The sequence below is a fragment of the Blastomyces gilchristii genome, assembly GCF_000003855.2.
Source record: "Blastomyces gilchristii SLH14081 genomic scaffold supercont1.5, whole genome shotgun sequence".
Classification (NCBI taxonomy): domain Eukaryota; kingdom Fungi; phylum Ascomycota; class Eurotiomycetes; order Onygenales; family Ajellomycetaceae; genus Blastomyces; species Blastomyces gilchristii.
Window position 1 is genome coordinate 314,000 of NW_003101678.1, and position 19,241 is coordinate 333,240.

Below are 19,241 nucleotides of genomic sequence, written 5' to 3' on the forward strand. Positions count from 1 at the left end.
TTGAAATGTTGAGTTGAGTCTGCTCATTCCACAACAAACCTCGCAACTGATTTAATACTCAATCATTGCTCAGAGCAGTGCAAGGTCAAAGCTAAATATGAATCCATAGGCTGTAACTATACATGAAACTAATAAATAACTCTGTACATTGCCAGTATCTTTATATAGGTACACGTTATGTACAGTACATGTAAATGGCTTACGTTATCCAATCCCTAACTCCGGCATCAACATCGCCAACCTCAGCTCCAATATACATACAGATTATCTACAGACGTTACCTGATATAATAATGATATAATTAATAATAACACCTTGCGGGATAACAAGTTAGCAAAGGCAGCAGCTGCCTCTGACGACGTAGCTGCATCTCTGCTCGGCCTAACTCTTAGCCCACCGGCCCGAATCGCTTCTTCTAACTAATCCTGCTGCCTTCGCCGCGGGTGGCTTGTCCATATCATATCTCCCTTTTCCGCGCAAACTCCGTCTTAACCCCTACGCGCCTCAAAACACACTCCAAGTACCGGGGTTGAAACCTCTAGTTATAATTCCCCAGAACGCCCGTTTTCCCTCTGGTTTTCATGCCTATGTCGTTCTGGAGTGACAGCGTCTCTCTGTCACTCAACCTCATTCCAAAGTGTATTCCCCAACCCGCCTCTCCGCCCACCCCCTCCTGCACCTGGCAAGACCTAGGCCTGCGATTGACCCGACCTGTCCCTTCTCGTTGGCCCAGTCGCATTCCCATGTCCATGCCACTTCGCTACTCCCGCAGCAGTTAAATGTCCCTCCATTCCCGTTCCAGGCGCATTTCGAGTCTTCCCTCTCCCACTCGCCGTCCGACCCCCAGGCCTCATCGCTAGGCGCTTCTCCGTCTTCATCTCCTATACACTTCCATCCGGCTATGGCTACTGCTGCTTCTACGGCTTCGGGGTCTTCTGAGGACTTGAGTGGCAACTATCAGATGCCAGAGGCCCCGCGGGGTAAATTGGCTAACAGAATTACCGGCCCCCTTTTCCCTCTGGGCTATAAGGAGGGGTTCAACCAGTGGGTAGGTTCACACCCTCCTGATCGGCCTTCACTTTTCTTCTCATTTTTTTTGTCCCTTTCTTTTTGCTGGTACTGATGATTTACCTAAAATAGTGGGCAAGTATCCCTGCTGCTGCCGCTGAACACAAAGTCCTCTCTTTCATCCCTTATCTACAACACCCGCCTACCCACAAACAAACCGGAAAAGATGCTGTGACCCCGAATGAATCTACAGACAGCCTTACCGCAGCAGACCCTAGCCAGGCTTTCCAGGTCTCCGCCAAATCCATCGATGACCCCCATGGGCCTCGCATATGGCGGTCCACCATGGTCGAACTGAGCGGGAATAACCGTGCCCTGAATGAATTCTCAATCGAGCGCGTCGGCGAAAAAACAGAGCAGAACCTAGTAATCCTTCACGGTTACGGTGCCGGTCTAGGTTTCTTCTACAAAAATTTTGAAGCCCTCAGCCGTGCCAAGGGCTGGCAGTTATATGCCCTCGACATGCTGGGAATGGGTCGAAGTACACGGCCACCTTTTAAAATCCACTCTAAACAACGCCACAAGGCCATCAGCGAGGCTGAAGACTGGTTCATTGATGCGTTAGAAGAGTGGCGCATTAAGCGCAAACTCGACAAGTTCACCCTCCTCGGACATAGTTTAGGCGGCTATATGGCCGTGTCATATGCGCTCAAATACCCCGGGCGTCTCAACAAGCTCATTCTCGCCTCCCCCGTCGGGATTCCCGAAGATCCCTTCGCCGTAAGTGCTGACATGCCCGAACCCTCCGAGTCCACGATGGGCAACGAATTCACCCAGGATCAAAACAATATCACCAAGCCGGCATCAGCCAACAATAACACCCCAAACAAAGTTAACGGCGAATCCACTCCCCCCCGCCGCCCTCTACCCAAATGGCTGAAATACCTCTGGGATGCCAACGTCTCCCCTTTCAGCCTGGTACGCTGGTCCGGTCCTCTTGGACCCCGCCTCGTGTCTGGCTGGACATCGCGCCGTTTCTCACACCTGCCACCAGCCGAGGCCCAGGCGCTTCACGACTACGCATACTCCCTCTTTCGCATGCGCGGCAGCGGCGAATACGCACTGGCGTATATCCTAGCCCCTGGCGCGTTTGCTCGGAACCCATTGATTAAGCGCATTCATGCCGTGGGTAGACAGGTGCTGAGGCCTGATGATGTCGATGTCGATGTTAAGGCAGCTGCTGCACAGACACAGAAACAAACACAAACACAGAAGTGGTGTGCTTCCAAAGATACCAAGGATACCCCGACCAGTTCCCAGGAGAGTTCAATTAATTCATCAACTGACATACCACAACATCCACAACCACAATCCTCCTCCGCATCCACATCATCCTCCACCTCCACCTCCACCTCCACCTATCCTTCCTCCACTAACCCATCACCACCCCAACCCTCCACCCGCGAACGCGGCATCCCAATCGTCCTCATGTACGGCGAACACGACTGGATGGACGTAGCAGGCGGCTACGCGGCACAAGCGCGCATCGAGGAAGAAAAAGCGCGGATCCTGCGTGACGCGAGCCCCGAAGAACGAGCGGCGGATAAAGGCTCTGCGAAGGTCGTTATTATTAAGAATGCGGGCCATCATTTGTACTTGGATGGCTGGGAGGAATTCAATGAGGTTATTTTGGAGGAGATGAGGGGGGTTGATAGGGAGGCGAGGGAAGTTCGGAGGGAGAAGGGGAGGATGTGAAGAGGAGAAGGGAGGGACAGGGAGTTTTGTATAGCTATTGAAGTTTGGTTGGCTTGATTTGGATGAAGGGGTTGTTTTAAGGAGTGTGGGATATATATATGCTGGATTATTTTTCAATTTCTGTTGTTTTAGAGGATTTTTATTGGAGTTTTTTCTATTTTTTTATTTTTTTTATTTTTATTTTATTTTATTTTATTTTATTTTCTGCTTTATTTGCTTCTCGTTGTTCATTTCTTTCTTTCTTTTTCTCTCATTTTATAGAGATTGATTGGCATAATAAATATTCATTAACGAGCCCATTCACACATATATTTGAAAACACGCTCTCCTTTAGGTCGTCCGGCTCTTCCCTCTCCAACTTTTGGCCCCTCCTTCTTTCCTCCTTTTAAAGATCTATCATATAAAGTATTCAAAATGGCACATGAAACGAAGATATAAGTTACGAAAAGATAGATCCGTATAATAATAGAACCCCTAATTTTTATCATTCATCCCATTTTTGAGCTGTACTACAAAATATAAATCACTCATCATATATATAAATCATCACTATGGCTCGCTCCAGAAGTTTCAGAGAAAATGTAAGAAAAGGAAAATCTTTAAAAAAGAACTTTTTGCCCCGTTGCTGTTGGGCAAGTGATCAAGATGCTCCGTGACCAGGAGACTAATAGGTGTTCATGATTAAACGCCCCAACGCCCGCTGAAGAGATGCACATTGGTTTTAGTTTCTGATTTTTGCTATCCTGACTTGATATGCGCGATTTTTGGTCCCAACTCGCAGTCAATTGGACTTCTGTTAAATATAAAAACGAAAAAAACGGCTGTTTAGTGCAATTGTTTTGTTTAACATATCATATACTCTATGACCCACCAAGTTGATATCCCGGGCTGCTTGAAAGGGAGGTCCCTAGAGAGTAGTAGAGTTGGGCGCCACTGGCGGGCCGGGCGGTAGGATAGTTACTCTTCCAAGCATGGGCAGGGCAGCAAGCCCTGCTTTTCAACAATCCATCTCACCGTCAATAGTTGAGTATCTCAGCCGCAGCGTCATGTTCATCATCACGGTCATCATGTTCATCATCGCCAGCCTTATCGGACGAGGCCGAGGATATCTGTGAACTAGAGGCAGACCCAGCGGGTATTTGAAACGGCCCGTCAATCGGGTCAAAATTCCCGCTCAAATTCGGCTCACCCACAAAGGATGAGAGCGATCCGGGCGTTGGGAGACTGTATTTCCGTGATAAGCGGCTTATCTGTGTAAGAGAACCATGGGAACTTTGTCTTCTGAGTCTCCTCGCCCGCTCGGGTGGGGTAGAGCTTCTACGCAGCAGCAGATATGGGCTGCGGCGGTAGATGTTGCCTGGGGATACTTGGTTTTCAGCTGGTAATTGTGTGCCTGGTTGGAACCGGCTGCGGCGGCGGATGGGGTTATTGTAGATGGTGTGTAAAAGTGGATTTCGGGGGTATATCGCTGTAGTTGTTGTTGAGTTGGAGGCTGGTAGGGTGTGGACGTATGCTCGGGCGAGGGCAGCGAAGAAATCCAGATAGACTAGACAGAGGCGCAGGCAGAGGGTTGTGAAGGCTATGGTGATTGTGATTGTAGCGATGAAGGCGAGCGGGATGGTGATTAGGAGAGCTATGGGAAGGATCATTAGATTGGTTATGTAGGTCCCCAGCATTGTGATGAGCTTGTACGAAATAGCAGAATGGCGCTCTCGACTAGCGATGGGGTGGTGATGTCCTCCATTAGGGGCTAGATAGTCGTAAGAAGGGGTAGTGGCCCTATCTTGCTAGGGACAGAAGAGCGAATGACTATATTTCGGACCATCACAGCATACTGATTTAAATGTTTTTTTGTAAATAAGAGATGATATACGGATAGATAGTTAAACATGGAAGTTGAGAGAGGCGAATTGGGGTGATCGCTGATTGATAAGATTGCGCGCGGCTTGGCGTCCAAACCCGCTTGTTGTAGTTAGCAAGAGTTTAACTTAACTTCAACCTCACCCAACCAGGGCAGGGCTGTGTTTGTATATAGATAAATTTGGTCGTTTCATTTTTTGAAAGCCGCTTGGGAGGAATCAATTTCTTTTTTAGCATTCATTGGTGGATATTCATCCGGGTGCCAGACACAATGGATGCTCCCTTTCCTTGGCATATAGGAGTTTATGACGCCCATTGCCATCCAACAGACACAATGGCATCTATCGATGATATCTCCCGGATGAAGACCGCTGCTTTGACTGTCATGGCTACTCGTGGTCAAGATCAGGACCTAGTTGCCCAGCTTGCGTTAAGATATTCTCCAGCGGAAAACTCTGCTGATCAAAATCTAAGAATCATTCCCTGCTTCGGATGGCATCCGTGGTTCTCTCATCAAATTATCGACGATGTCAATATGGAAATTCGCAATGGCACCATAATCTCCAAAGAAGAGCATTATAAAAATGTTTTAACCCCCCCAGTCAAGGATGAGAACCTGCTGCATGGCCTCCCGGAACCGTTCCCATTGTCGAAATTGGTATCTGAAACAAGAGCTCGACTGCAGCAACACCCTCACGCTCTTGTTGGGGAAATCGGCCTTGACCGTTCATTTCGCATCCCAAATGCTTGGTTTCCACATGAGATCAAAAATAGAGACACCAGCCTCACACCTGGCACGAGGGAAGGAAGAACCCTGTCTCCCCATCGCGTCACCTTGACCCATCAGAAGGCAATCCTTAGAGCCCAACTCAAACTTGCAGGGGAAATGCAACGGCCGGTATCTGTTCATAGCGTTCAAGCACACGGTGCTTTTTTTGACCTACTCCAGGAACTATGGTCGGGCCATGAGAAGAAAGGTGTCTCAAATCGGCAACGAAAGAGGCGACCAAGTGTAGACAAAGCCCACGAACTTAGCAATAATGACCAAGCTGAAGATGAAAAAGGATTGCCGGGCCCTATATCCCATACATTTCCACCACGGATATGCATGCACTCATACTCTGGGCCTCCAGACGCTTTGAAACAGTTCCTTCGCAAATCCAATCCGGCAGATATATATTTTTCTTTCTCTAACATCATTAACTTTACAAACGATTCTTCAACAAAGGTGATCAAGGTGATCAAGGCGCTTCCTGATGATAGAATACTGGTTGAAAGCGATCTTCACTGCGCTGGAGAAAGGATGGACGACTTGATTGAAGCGATTGTGCGTCAGATATGTACGATTCGTGAATGGGATCTGGAACATGGAGCTCGGGTCCTTGGTGAAAATTGGAAGCACTTTGTTTTCGGCTAAAGGTAATAGAGACATGGCATGGGTCTATTGGACTTGGTTGCCGTCCTGCTGGAACACTATGCTTGTTTACCCATGTTTCCATAAGCGCGATCAATTCTGCGGACTACTTGTTGACCCCCTGGGGCGAATCTATGCCGTTATTTGAAGTCACCAAGCGTGAGATACCGCATAGTTGCTTTGTTTTAACATTTTGGCGACTTAATCGAAAACAAACATTTTGAAACGACTCAAATATGACGGAACCGAGTGCGCATCTAGGCTCAGAAATTGATCTTGTTTTTCTCGCCTCTAACCGCGTTGTCTCAAGGGCAACTGGTCTTTCGGCATGTTCTTGATCCAGTCAGTGCCCACATGGACAGCCTGATCATGCTAGGGTGAAATTTACTGCGTTATACGCCCCTAACTGCTGGCCACTGTTGACGTTGGACAAGCTTCGTCCCCGTGCAGTTTCATCTCTCAGGAACATGGTTAGATATACTTGGGGATAGTAGTGTGCGATCTGCCGACTAGCCGCCTGTATGTCTCAACCTCTAGTTGCACCAAAGTTCCTACAATTGCGTGATGCGGTGGTCGGACCTCGGAACATCCAAATACTGTGCATTGATCGACCTGGGGAACAACAGAATAGAAGCCCGAAGACATAGGAGAGATGATGACCGACAGCTGGCATTTTCATCTTGTTTTCCGGGTTGCAAATACTACTCCCAACCAGTGCTAAGCGCCTGAAAAATGGATATTATCGAAGCCCAGAAAATGGCGTGGGTAGGCATTCTCGCGTTACAATTGTCAGGGGCTCATGGTACCTGCTGATCTGTGTAACGGTTGTATAGCGTCGGACTTATTTACTTGAATTCAACTCATCTCCCAGTTCGAGGCCCAGCGTCGATCATGTTTCGTCCAATCATTTTCGCGTGTTGGCCAACTGCTAGCTACATACTTGACTGAAATCACCGATCAAGATGCGGCGCAGAGCAAAATGATAGCGGCACCAAAGCCCCCTCAATAAAGCTTATATTATTGTCCAAGTCTTCAGAGGCGCTTGTCCTTTGTGGCTGCAGCATTGCAATGGTTAGGTAGACGTGTCCTTCCTATGTCATCTTTGCTTTCTTTGTTTTTTGCTTTTTCTGTTCTTTGTTACTCTATATCTCGCGCTTTTGTTGGTGCTAGACTTAAAATGGACGAACTGGAACATCGTTAATTCAATTGTTATACAATTTGGAGAACTGGGGAGCACCACCAGGGGTTGCTTGACGGCTATACGTTTCCTTAAATGACAATATCGTCCTTTCTGGGTTGGTACTGCCTTTAATTCCTCAGGAGAGGCTGTGCTGCCCATAATATCATTACAACTGGCTACAAACCTACACTTCGACTGTGGTATATAAACGCCATCACTGCGTATTTGCCGATGACTACGCCCCGACATAGAATAATGACAATGGTCAGCATTTATCCTTGCTCCTAACCACCTGGTTGAACTTTTCCGCAGAGGGTGTCTGATTTCAAGCACTTGATGGGTTTGGATGATGCTCTTTGCCCAGTCGGCCCCTCATGCATAGAGGCAGCCACATAGTCAATCATCCAATGAAAGGTGATACGAAGTTCGAAATCTGCGGCTCGTCAAGCTGCCCATAACGCAAATATTTGGTTGATTACGAATCCCCATGATCCTAGGAGACGGAAGCTCTCCAGATTTGATTCCCGCCCGCGCATCTGTTTCTCTTCTCTACTACGCCATTTTTTGTTTTATTCCGGAGATACTCTTTATATTCATCCGCAGAGCGAGCATCATGGAATAAATAACTGTCATTGAGGGGATTTCCGGGTTAGCATTATCTCCAAACGAACGCAGAACGAGGATAATCGCTGAGATTTTTCGAGCGTGTGTTGGCCACAGGGTCTCATTGCCTGTCACGTCTCTCGTAGACGGAATATCAGCATTTCAAATGGCATCGAACAAATCTTTAAAAACAATCGACGACTGAAACCGTGCTCCACATCCAACTCCCACCTTCCGATGTATAACTTCTCCGAATCCCTACATTGGGGTAGTTTCATAACTACTGCTATCTCTATCAATATCTTCTGGTGGATCTGGGATATCCCTCTTATTTGGAAGCGGGGATTTCGTGCTTATGTCGACGCAATTACCTGGGAATGTGTGCGAGTTTACATGCCTTCCGTCGCTGGGGTCTTTGCGATATACCATACAAACAATCGCTCCCGCTGGCCAAAGCTCTATTATTTTGGTGGCCGAGATGAATCTCTTACAGAGGGTATGACTGACGCCGAAGTTACAAGGATAGTACTGACAGATTCATTAACCATCACCGCGACTATCCTAACGATATCTAAATTCTACATCGAGCCATCGGGTCTTATATTGACCACAGCGCTTTGGGCATTTCCGAGCCTTCAAGTTTCCCTGGTCGGTATCTGTATTGTTGGCGCATCATATACCAAAACATGCCCGAGACGAAATATACTTATAGGCGGAGCGTTGTTTATCTTTGCGGCCGGAATCTGTATAGGGATTATTTTGATGTGTTTAAGTTTGTCGCACATTCAAGCATGGCTACCGACGACTATGCTGTACTTTTTCATGGCATCTCCCTTTTGCCTGTACACGCATGGTGCTTTAATCGCACTCATCGTGCTAGTAGCGACAATAGCTCGGGTTGGAGGCTTGGCTGTTACTGCACTGATCCCAAGGAATGTCATGCCGTCGATATCTCTAAAACATCCATTATTTGGAACTGTATACCTAATTGTGGGAATTGCTGGAGGTATATTAGCAATTTATGGCAGGTTTCGGTCAAGGCATATGTGCCTGGTTCTTAAACAGGGGGGAGCAGAAACGGATGTGAAGACTTCGATGCTAAGTGTAAGTTTGACTTCGATATTTCACGACTACCACTTCGTCAATACTTTTAACTAATAGGAGCTGGAGTAGAACGGCATAGCATCATTAAATGCGCTTCAAACCCGGCTTCGCAGAAACCTTCAGGGAAAACATGTTTCTGAGAAAGATGGAGAGGCTGTGGTAAGAGAAACGACCCCCCTGTTGAAATTATGGCCATACACCCTTTGGTGCTCAAGTATATAATTCGATGTGGCAACAGAAATGCGCAACATGGCCTCAGCGACAAAATAAGACTCATTGGGTACGACCTCCGCCTTAATACCCGATGGCGGGAGGCGCTCCTTATTTATACATTAATTGAGATTTCATGGTACTAATATTACTCAAAATGCATCCAGCCGATAATACAACCGCCGGAACAAGTATATTTTTCCGAATTAATGGCGGAGGTTAGAACTGACAAATCCCTAAACGTATCGTTCCTAAACACCTAATTGTGGCGTGGTCACTGATTGTTTTAAGGAGTGCACTCGACCGTCCCCACCTGTACATAGTACACCGGATGTGGTATGTCACCAACACGGAAATTTATCACCAAGAAAAGAAGAAGAAAAAAAAGCAGCTAATATTTCTCTATGCTGATAATTGAACATGCTCTAACTCTTTTTCTTCTCCTTTTCTGCTAGGGGATTCGAAGAACTATATCAGCCCAGCAGGTTCCGCCAGACGTGATCCAAGTTGTCAATATCCCCAAGTGTTCGGAATCTATAGATTCCATATTCCTCGGTGATAGAGCGCGGGCGCGGTCAATACGGATAAAACGGAAACCGGTCGGGAGCGGCTCTTTGAAGACGGTAAGTATTAGAGCTTCCTGCAGATAATTGCCTAAATGAAGAGGAAGAAATTAAATTAAAGCTTTTTATCCATAGCCAGGGGTAAATGGTTCCTCACAGAGGGCAACACCATGTCAAAGTAACGATCATGACAAATATATCACAAACGTGAGGGAACTAAATCTTTTTCAAGTTCGATGCACTGTCACGGTTTATGTTAGCTAACGTTGACTCCATTACTAGATACAAAAACCAATACTTAATCCTTACCAACAACCTAATAATACTAATAATGTAAGACGAGAGAAAAGAGGCGACGGGCAACGGTTCTATTCGTGCTAATGCTCTGTTCTTTTAACCTGCTAGTTTTCTGACCAAAAGGTCGATCGGACGGCGAAACAGGGCCTAATCAGTCCCCCGTCACCCCAGACGGCGGCCAGAGGCCAGGTACATGTACGTTATCCGTCTGCCACGCCAGCAACACCCTCATCCATCCATTATTCACGGAGAGTGTAAACTAACCAGTTTACCCACAACAGCAACCGGGCAATAAACGAAGAGCGCAATACTTTGAAGCAGAAACCGGCAAGGTACACATCGGAACAGGTGACCTGAAGCCTAGACAGCTGAGCTTGAAGTCAAAACCGTTACCTAAACCGCCACCTGCTAGCGCTAGTACTGTGGTCAAGTTAAAGAATTAGATGCGAGGTGAACTTGATATTACACCTGTTCTTCGTTGATAGGGTGGCGAACGATGGGGGGGGGGGAGAGTTGGAGGTGGGGGAGGTGTAGTAATATGGCGCCACGCTGCCTCATTCATCCCATTTGTTTCTTGTCTTCCTTTGCTTTTTATTTTCCTATGTTGCGCAGCTTTGCATGGAAGGGTGTGAACTGGAGGGAGCCGATATTTTGGGCAATTCCTTTTCGAGTAGTTAACGATAATGCCTATGTTTGAGGAATGGGGGAGGGCTGGAGGGATGGGGGGTGATCAATTATTATTGGTACGGGTTTGCATGTAACAATATATTTAATTTTGATATATAATAGAGCGTTTTCTGGGGGAGCATATCCGTGTTTAGGTTTCGGAATGCGGAAACCCCGTATCGTAGGGATGGGGCACGGGGTGGAGTCGCGGGTGGAGTGTTGGAGAAGGTGTGTGGGAGAAATTGCAGGTATATAGGGAGGTTGGTTGGAAATGGTTTTTCCGAGACTCATTGAACAATGGACTTGAATATCGGATTTAAAAGGAGGTCTCCCTGGTCTCTCGTTGAGCGCATGGAAACAATAGGAGGGGGAAATGAAATCAGGCCAATTCGATCTTTGCAATTAATCCGCCCGTGGACATATAATAAATATAGTAGGGTGCGAGCATGTCATATTCATTCTATCTTTTTCATTGGAGATATCTGATGGATCATGTGGAAAATTAACAAGAGTAGAGCAAGACAAAAATACAAAAGAGATGCCCAGTATGTTCAACTCTATACCCCATTCTTTCCAACACTTACTTCTTCTCAGCGACATACTTCCCTTCTTTCCCCTCTAACTGCGCCTCCAACACCGCCGCCTTCCCACTCTTAACACTCTCAACAGCCTTGGGCAACATATCCGCCAGCTCCTCTACCGACCCAGCACTTCCAGCCCACAACTCACCCCCTGCCGCCGCCTTCGCAATGCCCGCATAATCCGGTGTCGGTGCAAAAGAGATATTCAGCTCCTCGTTCGTTGCCCGGGACGCATCTCCATCAGGATGGACCAGCAACATACTCCGCTTCGGCGCATTCCACCCCTTATTGTTCAACACAATCGTCAGGACGGGGATGTTATACCGGCGCGCAATCCAGTATACGGACCCGGGCACGCTGAACAGATACGTGCCGTCGCCGACGATCTGGCAGACGAATTTGCCCTTGCCAGTCCCGCCGTGCTGGTCATCGGAGGCCAGCTTGAGGCCCAGCGCGGCACCGCCGGACCAACCGAGACCGCCGCCGCCGCAGTTTACCCAGGAGTTTGGCAGCGTGGCTTGGATGTGGTCCGCGACGAAGCCAGTGAGGGTCACAGCTTCGATGCACCAGATCGTATCCACAGGACAGGCGGCGCGGATTTGAGAGATGAGGTAGGCTGCGTTTAAAGGGGCTGTGGGGCCGCCGCTTGGCGTTGCGGCTTGTGCGGCGAGAGCTTGGAGTCGCTCCTTGTGAGAGGCTTCGATGGCCGTGCGGCGGGAGGTGTATTCTGGAGCTGTGAGGGTCTTGAGGAGGGAGTTGTTGCTGGAGATGTGTTGATAAAGTTGGCGCAAAGCGGTGGTACAGTCGGCACGGTAGGTGGCCTGGGCTGGGAGGTAGAAGACCGGCATTTGTTGCTTCAGGGGGTCAATATCGATATGGAAGATCTTGGCGGTTTCAGAGGGCTTGCAAAGGGTTGGGATCCAGGGCACATCGCAGTCGATAACGAGGATGACGTCAGCGGTTGGGATTTTCTCGTGCACTCCGAAGCGAAGGCCGAGTGAAGCTGGGTGGTTGGCCGGGAAGCACATGTCGCTTCCACCCGTGTCGATAACTTGGAGTCCATGTACGGTGTCTGCCAGGGTGACGAGCTCTGTCACGGCAGATGCAACTCGTCCGCTGTAGCCAGTAATCACCAGTGGCTGCTTGGCGGATACCAAGAGCTCTGCGATCTCAGCGACCGCATCCTGAGGGAGTGCTGCTGGTGCGACGGGATTCCATGTACTTTGGTTAATAGTGTAAGGCTCGATTTCCTCCTCCAGCACTTCTCTAGCTCCAAATAGATATACAGGACCTTGGGGGCTGCTGGTTGCAAACTGCAGGGCCCTATTGACGATCTGCTTGACATTTCTGCCAGTCTTGAACTCTCCAGTATAGCGACAATATTGAGATACAATTTGCTTTTGGTCAGGGACATCTTGGATCCAGTGAATATATTCCGTGCGGGAGCCCCGCATCTCCCCTTCAAGCGTAAATGGAGACAGACCAGCAAAAATCAAGACAGGGGCACGGCCACACGAGGCGTTGTGGACAGCAGCACCCAGCCCCTGAGTGCCAACGTCGACATGGACGATGACGCACTGGGGCTTACCGGTAAGCCGAGCATACCCATCGGCCATAGACAAAGCCACCATCTGTGCTCATGCGGGATTAGTAGCCATTAGGAGACAAGTAAATTTTTTCTTTTTTTGACTTTTCGGCCCGACGATATCCGGGGGTAGGCAGGCAACTTCAACCCCTTACCTCATTGGGACATGTGATGATTCTGGGAAATTGTCCTTTTTTCTCATTTTGACCTTTGACGATAGCCTCTAGGATAGAGGGATGGTCAGAGCCTAAATTGACAAAGACATGGGTGACACCGGCCTGCAGGTATTGATCAATATCAAATATCAAGGGGTTAAAGTCAAGTTGTGAGAACCAACCTCCCAGAGCGCCTCGAAGAACGCAAAAGATGCTGTGTAAACCCTAAACATGACATATTGCACATTAGCATGTTTGAATATATCAAACCTTATATATGGGGGTAAGTTTCATACATTTTATATGTAAAATCCCAGAGATATAAGTAGAGCTCAGCAGCAGCGACGGCAAGGATGCTGATTCGATTAACTTATATGATTGGATTGAGATTCTATCGAAGTTTAGAAAAAGTCCAGTAGAACGGGGTTGAGAGTTGAATCAAAAGCAAAAATCAGCTCATGTCCAGCTGTTCAATGAAGGAATGAAAGAGGAGAGACGAGTCAAGGTGACAAAGAAGAAAGAGGAAGAGGAAGAGAAAGGAAACAAGCTTGGAGACGAAACGCCGAAATCGAGGGGTCGGGTGCTGAGTCAGCGTCCTAGAGCAGCCGGGGTTCGGGAATGCGGGGATACGCTAGGCCACTCTTGGCTTAGTGAAGGGGATCGTGTGGGTACGGGAGAAACCTCGGCCCAACAGTCCAGTCATGACCAAGATATCTACGCTGTAGGGTATCGATTCTGATTGTAGAAATAGCGGGTCTCGGACGGATGGTGTTATGCTTTCCCGCTAGACGATATAGGTGGGCTAAGGTAACCTCCTTCTTCTTCGAATTCAAAGGATATCCTAGGATCTATTAGCAATCGCGCAACTCCCTCAAGGTTGATTCCGTGCCTGGATGGGAAGGGCGACAGAAGGGCGCGACAAAGGGAAGAAACATAAGTGATATGAGGGGAATATGGGAAAGTAGCGTACATAGCTTCTCAAATATTGGATTGATTTCCTTCAACCTGCCTGTATTGTTCCGAAGGCTTCGTAGTCCACCGTCTGTGCATACGTAATTGGTAAGCAATGTAAGGCAGCTATCCAGCTTGATTTGCGTAGAATTGTTCTTGGTTGTTTGGAAGCTCAGGTATCCTCCCTTGCACAGAGTCAAAGAACTCGAAGAATGGGCATCCTACTCATCAGATCCAGCTATCCTTGAGATTCCTCCCAGCTTCAGTGGGTCGGAGATGTTTATCGTAGTTCATCAACTGTGCATGATAAGGGTGGCCCTCTCCGCACATCCGCCTACATTGGTTTCACCCCCCTCGGGATTGATGTCGATACGGGAAGAAAGATTAAGCTGGATATCCCTAGTTCAACCTGTAGGAAGGACTCAGCATTCAGCTCCTCCTTTGAAAATTCGGCACTCAAGCACTAGCTCCCCATGTATTGCCTTGGGTCCAAATATCATGGACATTTGCATCTCCTAGAGAAACGTTAGCGGCTATTGGGTTTGACAATATCAACATACTCAAAACCGGGCATTGGCTACAAATAGGCGCAGACACTGTCGCATGAAAGAACACACACCAGGTATCGTATTTGTGCCTCATTTCGCACAATTTCGATCCTACGCTCACGGACCTCCACGCCTGCCTACTCGTCGGAGCATCGACTCTACCCCGACGGCGAGGTATGAGTAGCACGCTTGAGCGCCATCCATTTTCAGAGCTACTTCATTCGGCGACCGATTTCCCCTTAAAAAAAATCTCTCCGCTGGCAAAACTGTTAACATAGGTCCTCGCGGAGTTGATTTCGCACATGTGTAAATATGGCAGACCCGTCTGCATCGAAATCGTTTCCCTTTCTTTTAAGCTGGCTGTTGTCCCATTTCAGATGCAACCGTCATGCCAGGTTTTCTGATAGGAGGAACACGATTAGCTCTGGCTGTCATCGTCGAAATAACCCAAACTTAGGGGCTTGTCCGTCCAATGCAGACCTTGCAATCGCCTTGAGAGGACTTCTTCTGGTAGCACCGTCTGATGCGCGTTTCCGGACAGAAGTCAGAAAAAGCTCTTGCGCTACTTGGATACGCTAGGGTACCCCCACGTGACCCACTGTCTTCCTCCCCCTGAATCCCGCCGAATCTTCATCTCGGAGATTCTTCTTTGCACGCCTCTTTTGCTGGTGACTATGTAGATAACGGAACCAATTCTTCTCACTCGCGGAATCGATTTTCATCCCGGAATATGCCCATTCCGATGTTAAATTTTGGAACCTTCTTCCAGGACTCTGCCCATGCATTACATATCCTTTTCCACCTGCCGATTGTCTTCAGTTATAATCTGCTATGGAGCCGACTGTTTACTGTTTAGCGGGATACAGCTCCACTAGTCCTGGACTGTATCAGCGGATACTCACCTCACATCGCACTGCTGAAGCTCAATATTCTATTACCGTCCCAGTAAATGTTGAGTTTGACCCTTTCTCGCACTTTAGCCACTGCGGACATTGTTTCTGAGACACACCCTATGGCAAGGAAGGCGGGCAACACGTCGTCTCGGTGCTTGCTTCGGTTCAATAGTTTATATGATTGCCAGGCAAATTCATAGTGAAAGTGTGCTAATGATGGGCAGAAATTGTTATCTACAGCTTCGGCCCTGTCAGGGCCGCCGTCAATGTCAACAACTGCCATTCAACATTGTTAGGAGAGAATCCCCCCTAGATGCATGACTGGCCAGCCATCCCATGTACTGTAAGAGATGAGCTTTAACTTCTATCGTTTTGGTTATAACTTAAATAGAATCTCTCAATTGCAGGTTAAGCTACCTCCGCTCCAAAATGTCAACCATAATCAAGCTGCCAAAATATGATTTCAAAAAAAAAAAAAAAAAAAAGTTCTCCCCCAACAAAACGCCCTACATTAGATTATACGTCTTAAATAATTATATGGAAGTTTCCCTGAATACAAACTTCTGCTGATCGCTTACCAAAGAATGACGTTGAAAATTTCCAGGATGAATTCCTGCGCCCGACCCAGGTATGAGACGAATTTCAGCTTCAACGCCACAATTCCGATAATTACAATGATAATTATATGATCCAACTCTTTCCGGGCCCTGTCAATCCCTTATTAAAACGCCTTCTTCCCGGGTTTTTCGAGTCTGAGGAGCGGACTGGTGCAAAATGTTGTTGTTTGTTCCTGTCGCTTTCCATCCTCCCCCTTTCTTCGGCGCCTTCCCTCCATCCAAATCCGGACTGTGGATCATGCCTCAATTGTTTTCTTTCTGCTACTTATCTTGTTTTCCCTGGGCTTCGTCCCATGTTGGGTTGATAAGGCTTTCGGCAGCTGGGTTTTCTGCGCTCTTGGGTTTCTTCGGTTTCGTTGCTCTTCTTCTAGCCCAACCTACCAGTGGACGCTGGACCTACAACAACATGTTCCCGGAGTGGATATATGAACTTTGCCGTGATGGTACGAACGTGACTTCAGAGCTTGCTACTGAACCTGAAAGCGCCCCTCGTGACATAATCGACAGGGTATTCAAGCCGCAGAATGGTTTATGCGATAGGTGCCGGAGCAGCGAAAAGGAGAAGGGGAATAGACATCTTGATTTGCAGCAGGCATATTTGTGCGGGAAATGGGGCTCTAGAAGGCCCAGTGATCTTTTTCTTCAGGTATAGAGCACGAGAGCCATTTTTTTTTTTTTTAAAAAAAACAATTCTTTATCTGCGGAAATATTCTAATTAGCAATATCCACGCTAGATATATCACGATGTGCTCTGTGCTCTTGACCGCAACCCGATGGCTGGCTGCGCTTCCCCATCATTACTAGGGAGCTCCGGAGTTGTGCCGCTGACCATCATTGCTCCGACTCCTGATATCTGTCGTCATATGGCACACTGCATTGTTCGGGCAGAAAAGGAGGTGTTCCTGGCCACAAATTACTGGACTTTTTCCCGCTGCTCGACACTCATCACGGATGCTCTGAAGGAACTATCCCTTCGCGCTGGGAGACGCGGGACTAAGGTGGTTGTTAAGATTATGTATGATCGTGCACAGTTGAAACAGGTAAGGTAGAAGTCATTTATCCCCCCTGCGAAAGAGCTTCAACGCTTAACAACAGCTAGATCATCAACAGCCGCCAGCTCGTTTATCCTAAGGAGGTCACAGACGTACATGTGCAAATGCCTCCCCCGGAACATATCCCAAACCTTGAACTTGAAGTGATGAATTACCACAAACCTTTGTTGGGGACATTTCATTCAAAATTCATGGTGGTGGATCGGAGGGTGGCATTGCTCCAAAGTAACAACATACAGGTTGGTGATTGATGCTTGCAGTGTTGTTTCGTTCAGTATTGATGTACCGTACGTTAAAATGGCAACTCTTCTTATGGGTTCTAACTTGTGCTAGGACAATGATAACTTGGAAATGATGGTTCGAATGGAAGGCCCCATCGTCGATTCTTTCTATGATCTGGCGATTATCCAATGGAATACCAAGTTGACACCAATGCTTCCAATGATTAATTCACCCGCCATGACAGAGAAACCGCCAAGTTTTGCTCATCACGCCGGTCAGAAACTCACCGGGAAGGCTGTCAATACATTCCAATTAGAGAGGTGCGGCCCAGCTAAGCTCATCCGTTTAATTGCTGTTTTTTGTTGCTCGAGTTAACATATTGATTGCCCTGAAGGCTCCAATCGAAGGAATTAGAGAGCCGGAATGAATTGACCCGGGAGTCCGGAGAGTATGACCCAGACATTGAGTCAGAAGCCGCAAGTATCCAAGCTAGCGTCAGACCTCGAGGTACTGAAAGTAGAGTGGAAGGCGTCACTCGTCACTTGAGTGTGTATAGCTGTGATCATATATGCGAATTGGTTGCCTCGCTAACTCAACGCAGATATTGTTAAACGCCCTGACATAACAGGCGATGCCCCCGAATGGTCTGATCAAAATGAAATGACACCTTACCTTCTGCATGCGCCGCATAATCCGTTTCCAATGGCACTGGTCTGTCGAGAGCCATGGCCCGGTAGGTTTTTACTCTGACATAGAGATAGTATTATCCACGACTAACATTAGTTGTTAGCTTTGAATCACTCGAGTATTTACACTCCTCAAAACGTGGCATTCCTTTCAGCTATCCGCAACGCACAGAAGTCCATTTTCATTCAAACCCCGAATATGAATGCAGAATGCCTACTAGAGCCTATCCTTAATGCAGTTCGTCGAGGTCTTGTGGTGACCTGCTATCTTACCCTGGGATACAATGACGCAGGAGAACTACTTCCATTCCAAAATGGCACCAACGAAATGATATCAAATCGCCTATACAACTCTCTTACCTCTGAGGAAGAGAAGGCCAGGCTTCAGATATACAATTATGTGGCGAAGGATCAAACGAAACCTATCCATAACAAGTTCAAAAAACGGAGCTGTCATATAAAACTGATGGTCATCGACGAGCACGTTGCGATTCAAGGTAAGAACTATGAAATGTGAAACTGGCATAACACCATTGTATATTAATTAAAATCCCATTTATAGGAAATGGGAATCTTGATACACAATCGATCTTCCACTCGCAAGAAACGAATGTCCTTTTTGATTCTGCGGAGATATGCCAAGCATGGCTGGAAGGCATTAGAAGAAACCAAAATACCGCGATATATGGGGCAGTTAGCTCGCAAGATGGGTGTTGGCATGATCCGGTGACAGGCGAAATGGTAGGAGGTGCCATTGGAGTTAACCCCGGCAGGTTTAGTTGGATCAAGGGGTTAGCGGGAGCAATTAAGAGAGTTCAAGGTGTGGACGGATTCTCAAGGTATCTCGGAGAGCGAGATACGACTTTTCACGCTGGGGTACTAGGCAGTCTATAGTGACAAATGTGTCAAATGGCAGTGTAAAGGCTTAATTAATTCCACATAATACTGATTTTATAGTCACGCACCAATTACACTAGTTCAAATATAGTTAGTATATTGCTATATATGATTTAGTCAGTCTTGGCTTTCAGACTATGAGCTTCACTTCTCACAGATCTCTCAACAAATACTAGTATTACTCTTCTGCTCTGAGTATAAAAATCTCTCTCAGACATAGAAATATAAAGTTTCTTTCTCTAAGTACAGTTTCAGAAGAGACTTTCTATGTACGGAGTATAAAGCTCTCAAATATAGATTCTTCAGTTATAAAACAGCTCTAAATATTAAAATTTTTGAGTATAAAGATCTCTGAATATAAATTTCTCTGAAAACTGATAAAGAGATTAAATTT

The 19,241-nt window shown here is 47.2% G+C and overlaps 6 protein-coding genes across 7 annotated transcripts; 4 read left to right on the plus strand and 2 right to left on the minus strand.

The window, feature by feature from the left end:
- Positions 1-155: 155 nt before the first annotated feature.
- BDBG_03206 (alpha/beta hydrolase) lies at positions 156-3,336 on the plus strand. The gene is made up of 2 exons (XM_002625996.2): positions 156-1,048; positions 1,141-3,336. Exons 1-2 carry the CDS (start codon positions 902-904, stop codon positions 2,761-2,763), a joined length of 1,770 nt encoding a protein of 589 aa, XP_002626042.1. The 5' UTR covers positions 156-901; the 3' UTR covers positions 2,764-3,336.
- Positions 3,337-3,779: 443 nt separating this feature from the next.
- On the minus strand, positions 3,780-4,439 carry BDBG_03207 (uncharacterized protein; the record flags this gene model as incomplete). The annotated part of the gene is made up of 1 exon (XM_002625997.1): positions 3,780-4,439. One exon carries the CDS (start codon positions 4,437-4,439, stop codon positions 3,780-3,782), a length of 660 nt encoding a protein of 219 aa, XP_002626043.1.
- Positions 4,440-4,957: 518 nt separating this feature from the next.
- BDBG_16763 (uncharacterized protein) lies at positions 4,958-10,437 on the plus strand (the record flags this gene model as incomplete). The annotated part of the gene is made up of 11 exons (XM_031724649.1): positions 4,958-5,950; positions 6,043-6,196; positions 7,011-7,108; positions 7,938-8,924; positions 8,994-9,083; positions 9,163-9,204; positions 9,302-9,352; positions 9,426-9,470; positions 9,590-9,757; positions 10,103-10,189; positions 10,276-10,437. 11 exons carry the CDS (start codon positions 4,958-4,960, stop codon positions 10,435-10,437), a joined length of 2,877 nt encoding a protein of 958 aa, XP_031577593.1.
- On the minus strand, positions 10,195-15,452 carry BDBG_03210 (thiamine pyrophosphate enzyme). The gene is made up of 7 exons (XM_002626000.2): positions 15,383-15,452; positions 14,552-15,282; positions 13,952-14,447; positions 13,278-13,822; positions 13,164-13,206; positions 12,982-13,104; positions 10,195-12,872 (listed from the first exon to the last, which is right to left on the minus strand). Coding segments are annotated over exons 4-7 (1,800 nt in total). The 5' UTR covers positions 13,280-13,822; positions 13,952-14,447; positions 14,552-15,282; positions 15,383-15,452; the 3' UTR covers positions 10,195-11,240.
- Positions 13,463-14,282, plus strand: BDBG_03211 (uncharacterized protein; the record flags this gene model as incomplete). The annotated part of the gene is made up of 1 exon (XM_031721153.1): positions 13,463-14,282. The coding sequence occupies one exon, from the start codon at positions 13,463-13,465 to the stop codon at positions 13,718-13,720; it is 258 nt and encodes an 85-aa protein (XP_031577594.1). The 3' UTR covers positions 13,721-14,282.
- Positions 15,088-19,036, plus strand: BDBG_03212. 2 transcript variants are annotated; one of them, XM_031721154.1, is made up of 10 exons: positions 15,088-15,495; positions 15,598-15,716; positions 15,957-16,636; positions 16,725-17,030; positions 17,090-17,281; positions 17,376-17,584; positions 17,659-17,810; positions 17,866-17,997; positions 18,055-18,447; positions 18,513-19,036. In XM_031721154.1, the coding sequence occupies exons 3-10, from the start codon at positions 16,148-16,150 to the stop codon at positions 18,842-18,844; spliced, it is 2,205 nt and encodes a 734-aa protein (XP_031577595.1). In that variant the 5' UTR covers positions 15,088-15,495; positions 15,598-15,716; positions 15,957-16,147; the 3' UTR covers positions 18,845-19,036. The 2 variants fall into 2 exon arrangements, with proteins under 2 accessions (XP_031577595.1, XP_002626048.1); XM_002626002.2 differs by having other exon boundaries at positions 15,150-15,431; positions 18,513-18,995.
- The last annotated feature ends 205 nt before the right edge of the window (positions 19,037-19,241 follow it).

Excerpts from the sequence above, each read along its gene's own strand:
- BDBG_03212 (XM_031721154.1), top strand. The coding sequence starts at position 16,148 with ATGTTGTTGTTTGTTCCTGTCGCTTTCCATCCTCCCCCTTTCTTCGGC. Across the intron at positions 17,282-17,375 it reads TCCAAAGTAACAACATACAG|GACAATGATAACTTGGAAAT; the intron begins GTTGGTGATTGA and ends AACTTGTGCTAG. Across the intron at positions 17,998-18,054 it reads CTGTCGAGAGCCATGGCCCG|CTTTGAATCACTCGAGTATT; the intron begins GTAGGTTTTTAC and ends ATTAGTTGTTAG.
- BDBG_03206 (XM_002625996.2), top strand. The coding sequence starts at position 902 with ATGGCTACTGCTGCTTCTACGGCTTCGGGGTCTTCTGAGGACTTGAGT. Across the intron at positions 1,049-1,140 it reads AGGAGGGGTTCAACCAGTGG|TGGGCAAGTATCCCTGCTGC; the intron begins GTAGGTTCACAC and ends TACCTAAAATAG.
- BDBG_03210 (XM_002626000.2), bottom strand. Across the intron at positions 13,105-13,163 it reads TCTTCGAGGCGCTCTGGGAG|GCCGGTGTCACCCATGTCTT; the intron begins GTTGGTTCTCAC and ends CAATACCTGCAG. Across the intron at positions 12,873-12,981 it reads TCATCACATGTCCCAATGAG|ATGGTGGCTTTGTCTATGGC; the intron begins GTAAGGGGTTGA and ends GCATGAGCACAG.